This window comes from Populus euphratica, unplaced genomic scaffold (assembly GCF_000495115.2).
Source record: "Populus euphratica unplaced genomic scaffold, PopEup_1.0 scaffold46.1, whole genome shotgun sequence".
NCBI lineage: Eukaryota > Viridiplantae > Streptophyta > Magnoliopsida > Malpighiales > Salicaceae > Populus > Populus euphratica.
This window is the reverse complement of record NW_011499852.1, coordinates 1,799,115-1,808,620: the sequence shown is the minus strand read 5'-3', so window position 1 is coordinate 1,808,620 and position 9,506 is coordinate 1,799,115. Positions and strand designations below refer to the sequence as shown.

Here is a 9,506-nt window from a genome sequence, read left to right as displayed (position 1 = left end):
AAACAAGTTTTACCATTGACCTTTATAACAAAACTAATTTTAATTACAGTTTATTTTTGTATTTTAAAAATATTTTTTAATTTTTTTTTCAAATTAATATTTTTTATGTGTTTTTATATCATTTTAATTTGTTAATGTCAAAAATAATTTTTTTAAAATAAAAAATATTATTTTGATGTATTTTCAAGTGTAAAACACTTTGAAAATCAACCACTACTACATTTCCAAACACTCTATAAACAACTATGGAGTGTACCATAATAATGTTAAAAAAGCAAGTGAAACAGATATTGTTTTCAACATTAGGTTTGACATGGACGATTAGAAATTGAGTTTTATAATTTATTTTGATTTGCTCTCTATGTGGTTATCTCAGTCTCATTATCAAAATCATGAATTTATCAGGTTATTCCAGGTTAAATTAGGTCTTTTTTTATGAGGTTATTTTAATCTGATAACCCAAGTTATAAGTTTGGCAAATTGACTTACATAGTTTTTATGTTAATTTTTTAATCATATCCTTTACTATTGGGCTAATTGGAGATAGAAATTTATAATTTGTCTCTATTTGCTTTGCATGAGATTATCTTAATCTTATTACTTGAGTCATGCGTTTGATAGGTTAACTCATATCACTTTTTCAGGTCCTTTTTAATTCATTCTTTTCTCAATTTCATCCTTTAATATTAGGTCAATTAGAAATTATACTTCATAATTTATTTTGATTTCCTTTTTATGGGGTTATTATAGTCTGAGAACCTGGGTCGCAGATTTGACACCCAAGTTGACCCCAGTCAATATATTATGTTGTTATCTTAATATTAAAAAAAAAAAAGATGTTATCTTGAATATTTTTTGTCAAACTATGTTTTTACATGTTGTATAGATTGCTTTTGGACTCATAAAGCCAACTGAGTTACATCATGTCAACCCCCACAATATTTAAATTTTGTTTTCACTAGAAAAAAAAAATGCAACATTTGAATATTTTTTTGACATTCAAGAAAAATTTGATTTGACTCACAACGTGGCGCGAGTCAATAATTTAGTAAAAAAAAAATCTAAAACACAAGGCTTTTTCTATTATACATTCACACTCAAATCACTATTCATTATACTAGTATAGTTTTATTGTTTTCAATTTTATTATTCAATTTTAATTTATGTTATATTATTTTTTATAATTTGGTCATGATTCTTTTGATTTTTTTATCCCTTTTTTAAATATTATTATTCCTTACAATTTAACCCTTAATTTGAAAAAAAAACCTTATTGTCCTATGATTTTTTTTATTATTTTAACCCTCATTCTTCTAATGTTATTTTTAATTTTGATTTTCTTATGTAATTTGTTTTTCTGGTTTTGTCATTCCGTGTTTCATTTTTTGGGAAATGAGCTTTACGGTTTTTCTATAGATGATACTTTTAGTCTAATGACTCGAGTCACAGATTTTAAAAGCTAATAGGAGTTTGCATCCTTTTTTTTGTTTTTTATTTTTTAACTTATTTATTTTTCTAATTTTGTCGTTCAACATTTCTTTCTTTTTTTTAAAAAAAAAAAAACAAGCTTTGTGGTTTTTTTATAATTTCTTTTATATTGAATTATCCTGATATCATAATTTAGAATGCAAATTTGATGGGTAAATATGGACTGACTTACCCTTTAATTCCTGAATTACATATTTTTTATGCTAGTTTAGGTTAACTCACATTGTGTTTTTTGTTCATTTTTTACCTTGTTTTATTCTTCCATATTTAATTAGCTAAATATTGAACACCATTATTTTCCACTCTTGGATAAATTTTTTTCTTAGTTATCATAGACTTTATTTTTTGTTTGCTAGCTATCAATACCTTTTCCCCCCTATTTTATTCAAATAAAACCAACTTATTTTGCTAGTTAGGAATATAACCTCGGTTATTAGATTTTTCCTTTTTCTTTCAAACATGCTTTCAAGAACTAATTATTTTATGGAAAAAATAACACGAACCTGCATCATTATATGGACCTTTATCTAGTTTATACTAGATAATTAAGATGTGTTATGCTACGAGTCAAATAAACAAAAATAGAATGTAAAACAAAATATTTAGATGTTGTTAATGCTTTTTTCTAGTGAAAACAAAAATTAAATTGTGCGGATGTTGACTTAATATAACCCAATTCACTTAGTGGGTCTAACAACAACTCAAACAACCACTAAAAATACAATTTAACTAAAAAAATTCAAGCAGACATTTGTTTTTAATATTAAGATGATAATGTATTGAATCAACTTGTGTCAACTTGGGTTATGAGACTATGATAACCCACATAAAGCAAATAAAAAAAAATCATGAAGCCTAATTCCTAGTCAACCCAATATTGAATGATAAAATTAAAAAAAAAGATCTAAAAAAGACCCGAGTTAACATGCCAAATCTACGACCTGGGTTATAAGACTAAGATAACCTCATAGAAACCGAATCAAAATTTAAATTATAGAGTCCATCTCCTAATTAGCCTAGTATTGAAAGATATGATTAAAAAAAGAACACAAAAAATGACATGAGTCACTATGAGCAAACTTGTGACTTGGGTTACAAGACTAAAATAACCTTATTGAAAAGAAAATCCAATTTAACTCGAGATAACCTATCAAACCCACTAAATTAACCCCATATAAATTAAAATAGAACAAATTATAAAGTTTCAATCCCTAACTGAACCAATATTAAATGATGAAATTTAAAAAAAATAATAATTAAAAAATGACCCAAAAATAACATCAATCAACCCAAGTTAACATGCTAGATATTATTCCCAAGTCATGAGGTCAGAATAACTTAATAAAAAGTAAAACAAAATAAATCATCAAATCTAATTCTTAATTAACCCAATATTTAAAGATGAAACTAGAGGGAGTTAATTAAGAAAAAAAACCAAGTCAACTGAGTTAATTCACCAAACTAGTGATGTAGATCATGAAATCAAGACAACCCAATAAAAAAGCAAATTCAATATTGAAGGAACCATGATCTAGGTCATGAGACTGAGATAACTTCATATAAAAAAAATAAACAATAACCCAAGTTAACCTATCAAATTAGCAACTTTAGTCAAGAGACTTAGATAACTCTATAGAAATTAAATCAAAATAAATTATAAATTTCAATTCTCAATTGACCTAACTTTGAATGATGAAATTGAAAAAAAATCAATTAAAAAAAGAACACAAAAACAACTTGAGTCAACTCGTGTTAACTCGCTAAGCATTATTCTCGGGTCATAAGGTTGAGATAAACTAATAAAAAGCAAACTGAAACATATTATGAAGTTTAATTCTCAATCAATCCAATATTAAATAATGGAATTAGATGAGAGAAGTCAGTAAAAAAAAAACCTTGAGTCGGTTAAGTTAACCAACTAAACCTTTGAACTGTGTCATAAGAATAAGACAAGCCAACCCAATAAAAAATAATTTAATCTCGAATAATGAATCTAAAAAAAAGCATTGATATAAAAAATAATTTAATCTTGAATAATGAATCTAAAAAAAAGCATTGATTGAAAAAAATTCAAAATAAAAAAAATAAAAAAACATTATTCTAAATTTAATTTTTTTATTAATTTATTAAAAAAATTAAATGAGTCAAGCTTAAAACAAGTCAGTGCTAGCTTAGCATTGCAGGAGCTTCTGTTTTTTAAAGTACTTTTAAATTGTTTTTTTAATTAAAAACATTAAATTGATGCTTTTAGGTGTTTTTTTGATAATTTTAACATACTATTATTAAAAAAAATTGTAAAATATTATTTTAATAATTTTAAATTAAAAAACACTTTTAAAAAATACCTTTTAATACGTTATCAAATTATAAATTCTCAAAAGTAATACATTTAAGTATCGTTTGGTTACTATCTTGGGATAAAAGGGATGAAGATAATGAAAATAAAAATATATTTGATTAAGGAGACAAACACAAAGATAAAGACATAAAAATAAATATTTATTTAAGACAATTTCGGAATCAATATTTGTGCTTTTAAAACAATAGGTATAAAAGGAACATATCTTTAGAAATAATATTTTTTATTTTTTATTTTTAAAATATCATTGTAAAAATATCTCAATTTCAAAATTATCTAATTAAGATATGTAAAGATAATAATAATTATTATCATAATTTTTAAACCTAACTCAGGGATTAATTGAAGGCAAAACCCAACTCACTAATTGAGACTAGGGGAGGGGGTCGAGTTGATCAAGACCTGAGTCATGAGTGAGGCTGACTGTTGAATCATGTTAATGTAAGGAAAAAATAGGTAGCCTAAGTCATGGATCAAGAGGGTCAGCTTAGGCTGACTTGAGTCAATATAAGGATAAATTTTTTTATTATTATAATTTAAAAACTTGATTTGAGGATCGATTAAGGCAAGATGCAAATCATGGGTTAGAAAGGTCAATACGGGTTGACCGAAGTCAACATATAAATAAAAATAATTATTATTATAGTTTTAAAACTCGATTTGAAAGTTGACTTGAGGCAAGGTTCAAATCATAGGTTAAAAAGATCAACCTGGTTGACCTTTTTTTTTTTAATAATCAAAGTAATCTTACTATAACCATTTTTTTAAATAATAAGTTGGTGGATTTTTAACTTGCATTTCCTACCGAGTTAACTTAGATCTCTTGTAGATTCTAATCAAGTTATTTTTTTTTTATTTTTTTTTAAATCAAAATCAATTCATGCCCCAGGTTAATCCGGTTTTGGATCCACTTGTTAAGTTAGTTCTAGTTTTATAACTAGAGTTATTATAATATTATTAATTTTAACATTTAATATAAATTAAAATAAAAAAAAACTTAATTATTTTTTAAAATATATAAATTTTACAACAACATATAATAATAAACTTTTTTATATTATATTTTATTTTATATACCGTAATCAATAACAATTCTATTCCAATTTTCCCCCCATTTTGTCTCTATCATCTCTATTTTTCAATCGCCAATATTTGGAATTGAAGTACGATAATGTAAAGTTTATTTTTTTTAATTACAATAACCTTAAACCCCAACCACAAACTACTGTAAACTAAAAATACATACTCTTTTCTGTTTTTTCTTTTCTTTTCTTTTTCCACCAAAAAAAAACCTAACAACAGCTCACCACGCCCCAAAACACACACTTGGCAAAATAACCTTAGCAAAGGAGCAGAGAAATCTTCAAACCCCAAAACCAAGGCTTCTGGAGACAGGCAAGGGAGGGCTTCTCTAAATTACACCTGCCGGAAATACTATCAAAAACCTACCTTTCTAGATCCGTTTATTCTGTTATTGTGCAAAGATCTATTTTTTCCCTCTTCAGATCTCTCCAATTTTTTTTCTTGGGTTGCAATCTCACCTACCTGTCAATTTTATACAATTTTTTTTATAAAAAAATTCGTAAAGCTCGAATCTTTTTTTTTTAATTATTTTTTTGTGTTTTCAGGGAATCAATCAATAATGGAGATGGAGTTTGTGGAGTTATTTGATGAAGCAAAGAAAGCTGCGGATGCTTCTCTCAATGATGACGTATCGTCTAGTGGACCGGAGGTGACTCGGTGTGTTGATTCGCTGAAACAGCTCAGGAAGTTTAAAGTTACTAGTGAACTTCTTGTTTCTACTCAGGTAATTTTATTAAGGGTTTCTTCTATTTTTCATTTGTTTGTTTTTAAATTTTAGTTTTTTGTGTTTATTTTGTTTTTTTTTTGTGGGCTCCAAATGATGTTAAATTGTGATTGCTTCATTAAGTAATTAAGCATTGAGTTAATTGAATTGGATAGAGTTTGATTATAGTTGCAAAATTGTTCTGGGGGTGTTTTATATTTTGTGATTAGATTAGTGAAAGAGAAGAAAGTAGTAAACTTTTATTTCAAGCAAGGAATTAGTTCTTTCAATTTTTGCCCTTTCTTCTTATTGTTATAAATTGGATTAAAATGAATAGGTTGAAATACGAAAAGTCTTACAAGGGTCATTGATTGAAATCCGATGGTTTAATATAACTTTTTAATAGGTTGATAATTGTTGATTCAATAATATGAAAAAAAAAGCTTAGCTGTGTTGTGCTTGATGTTCTCTCTGGAATCATAAATTTCATGAATTGCTGAATTATTTTGACTTGCATAATACTTGTTTTCATTACCCTTGATTTTCAGTTCATTGGTGCGTGGTTGGTAGCCAAGAGTTGAGTTGCTTTGGCTAGATAGAGATTGTGGTTGTTTTGATGGACAAAAATTTGTGTTGTATTATGAAGTCTAATATCACTTGTTATAAGGATTTTATATTAAGTATGTTTATGTCTTGTGTGAATATCAACTTTGCTGCAATGTTATCTTTTGCTTGCCTTGTTGTGGTGTTCCAATGATTTACTTTGGCAAAGTAGGCATCTGCGCTGGTGTTGAATGGTTGTGGATTTTTGTTGTAGATAATCCATGAGAATTCTTCCCTAGAAACAATAGCAATAGAAACTAGATGTCATTTTATTTGGCTTCTTAATATAGTTTGATTTTTTTCTCTACAATCATGATTGTTAAAGTTCAGTCAGTTTTTGGTTCTTTCCCAATTCAATCATACTTGCAACCTTCATGGACTGTAATTGCTTAACTTTCAAGTTTTGTTAGACTCTACTTGGATGATTTTTTTCTCTCTCCCCTGTTTTTGTTTATTTGTGGCTTTACATTTTAAATGCCTCTTTTTTTCTTTTTTTTTTTCATTTTGTAAAAAGGAGTGTTTCTGTACCTTTTGGGTCCAATTGATATTAGTCTGCCATGCTAATTGCCAAGTTGTTAATTAAGTTTGAGAAGAAGTGAGCTGGGTCCTGTGGGTTTCATCTAGAACTTTTTCAGTGGAGATGCTTAGTCAGATGTTATAGCTAGTTGTCCTTTAACCATACACGCTCAACTCAAGCAATATTGCTTGAAACTTGTATTTGTTGTTGCAATGCTACAAAAGAGTGCAGGTGCACATTAATGGTCTATCTATAGCAATCAATTTCAGGAATTGCCAAAGTATCCCCCAAGTTGAATTGAAGCAGTTCCTGTAGTTATTACATGGCTGTTTTCATGGATGGAGAAGTTTTTGTAGTATCTCAAGTGTAATATGATTGCTCAGGGATTGGATATTGAAATTGTTGCATGGCTTGTTTGATGCGTTTCCTTCACATCAAATCATGTTGAAGTGTCATCTCTTTTGGGCCTACTTGGTTGTTTGCTAATTTTATTTTGGCAAAGTAGACATCAGGTTCAGAGTTTATTAGAAGTGGATCTTGTGTGTATAACAGTCCATGTAGATCTACCCCAGAAAACAATGGCAATGAATACCAGATGCCATTGTATTTGACTTCGTAATATAGGTTGGATTTTTTGTGTATTATTATGATCACCAAAGTTCATTCTGTTTTTAGTTCTTTTCCAACTCACTTATACTTGCTGCTTTCTTGCACTTTAATTGGTTAAATTTTCAAGTTTTGTTATTCTTAACCTTGACCTTATGATTGAAATGGTTATGTTGGTATGCTTGGTGGATTGCCTTTGACATTTTGCTTCTTCGTGCATCTCAGGTTGGGAAAAAACTTCGACCTCTTGCAAAGCATCCTAAGGAGAAAATCCGAGCTGTAGCCTCTGACTTGCTTGAGATGTGGAAAAAGACAGTCATTGATGAGACAAGGAAAAAAAATGGTAGCATTGACAGTAAAAGTTCAGTAAAAGCTGAGGTGTCAAAAATAGAGACTGTCAAAGTTGAGAAGCTTCGAAAGACTAGTGTGGTAAAGGTTGAAAAGGCTTCAACCTCAGAAACTGTTAAAGTTGAGAAAATGGATCAGGATAAGACTGTCAAGGTTGAGAAGATGAGCAAGCAGGAAATCCAGACTTCCAGTGTGAAGCAACCATCACAATCACCTATTGGTCCACCAAAGCTGAAGACACTGGTTAAATGTAATGATGCTTTACGCGACAAAATCCGTGAACTTCTTGCAGAGGCCTTGTCCAAAGTTGCTAGCGAGGCTGATGAGGACATTAGGGATGAAGTAGAAGCATGTGACCCTATTCGAGTTGCTGTGTCTGTAGAATCCATGATGTTTGAAAAACTCGGTCGGTCAAATGGAGCACAAAAATTGAAGTACAGATCCATAATGTTCAATATCAAGGACCAAAACAACCCAGATTTTAGGAGAAAAGTTCTTCTTGGAAAGGTCCAACCAGAGAGGCTTGTTACCATGAGCCCTGAAGAAATGGCAAGTGAACAAAGGAAGCGAGAGAATAACCAAATTAAAGAGAAAGTGTTGTTTGATTGTGAGCGTGGTGGTCAGGCACAAGCCACAACTGATCAGTTTAAGTGTGGTCGTTGTGGACAGCGCAAGTGCACTTACTATCAGATGCAGACCAGGAGTGCAGATGAACCTATGACGACATATGTAACATGTGTAAACTGCAACAATCATTGGAAATTCTGCTAATCTGGTCTTTAGGTAGGACCGCACTTCTGTAGAACTGGTATGGAGCTGGTTATCTGTGAAGCTTCATCTGTATTTTTAACTGAACTACCATTTCAGTTTGTTGTCTTAGGTATTTGGGAGAAAATATTTCATTCATTTCCATTTTCTGTAGCCTGTAGGGATATTTTGTTCAGGGGGGTCTATCCAGGCTTCTGGTCTAGTCATTTGATGACTTTAGCCAGACCTGAGATCGGAGTATTCTGGTTACCTCAACTTGTGTTATTTTATATCTTCTTGTTTTACACTTGAAGCTTTCCTTCTTTTCTTTTTATTATTATTTTGGTTGTTGAAAAAGAAAGGTCTAAACTAGATTACTTTACAATTATTATTATTATTATTTTTGTTGTTGTTGTAGAAGTGTATACAAGGATGATGAGAGGCTGCTACATTGTCACGGCTAGCACATTCATTCTCAATTACCACATGAGCCGCTCCTTGTGCTTCTTCTTCTCACCGTTGCCTCTTTATAATGCTGGCTTGCAGAAGCTTTTGAGGAATCTGCTATGGAGTTTCTTATTTCTTCAGGTTTTGCCTTTTTCCAGAAGGAAATCTTCATGCGGCCATTTGGCCATCACCATAATGGGGGTTTTTCATACAAATCATATCAAATTATATATTTTTTTACTCTCTCGAGACTTGCAACCATATAGAATGTTAATTTATTTATCTCATGAACATAATTAAAATCAGCTTATAATAAAGGCTTGTCTATTTAATATCAACATCAAAATACTATATAATCAGCAACCTCGGATCGAGGAGCCTCTTGTCTCCCCTCATCCACATAGATATATAAATATTAGTAGCCGTTATCGCCTGTTTTCATTCAAAGTCAAACCTCACCTTGTACCTCCTACCTGCTTAAATCCTCTCTCTCACGCACGCATTTTTCTCATCTGACATAAAAGCAATAGAACCATGCTTAAGCTCCAATCTCCACTCACCGGAGACGAGAACCTCCGGCCAAAATCTTGTCGGAAACCACTCCA

The 9,506-nt window shown here is 30.0% G+C and overlaps 1 protein-coding gene across 1 annotated transcript; it reads left to right on the top strand.

Moving 5' to 3' along the window:
- The first annotated feature begins 5,093 nt into the window (after positions 1-5,093).
- TFIIS (transcript elongation factor IIS) lies at positions 5,094-8,776 on the top strand. Its single transcript, XM_011020695.1, has 3 exons — positions 5,094-5,375; positions 5,476-5,654; positions 7,585-8,776. Exons 2-3 carry the CDS (start codon positions 5,490-5,492, stop codon positions 8,476-8,478), a joined length of 1,059 nt encoding a protein of 352 aa, XP_011018997.1. The 5' UTR covers positions 5,094-5,375; positions 5,476-5,489; the 3' UTR covers positions 8,479-8,776.
- Positions 8,777-9,506: the final 730 nt, after the last annotated feature.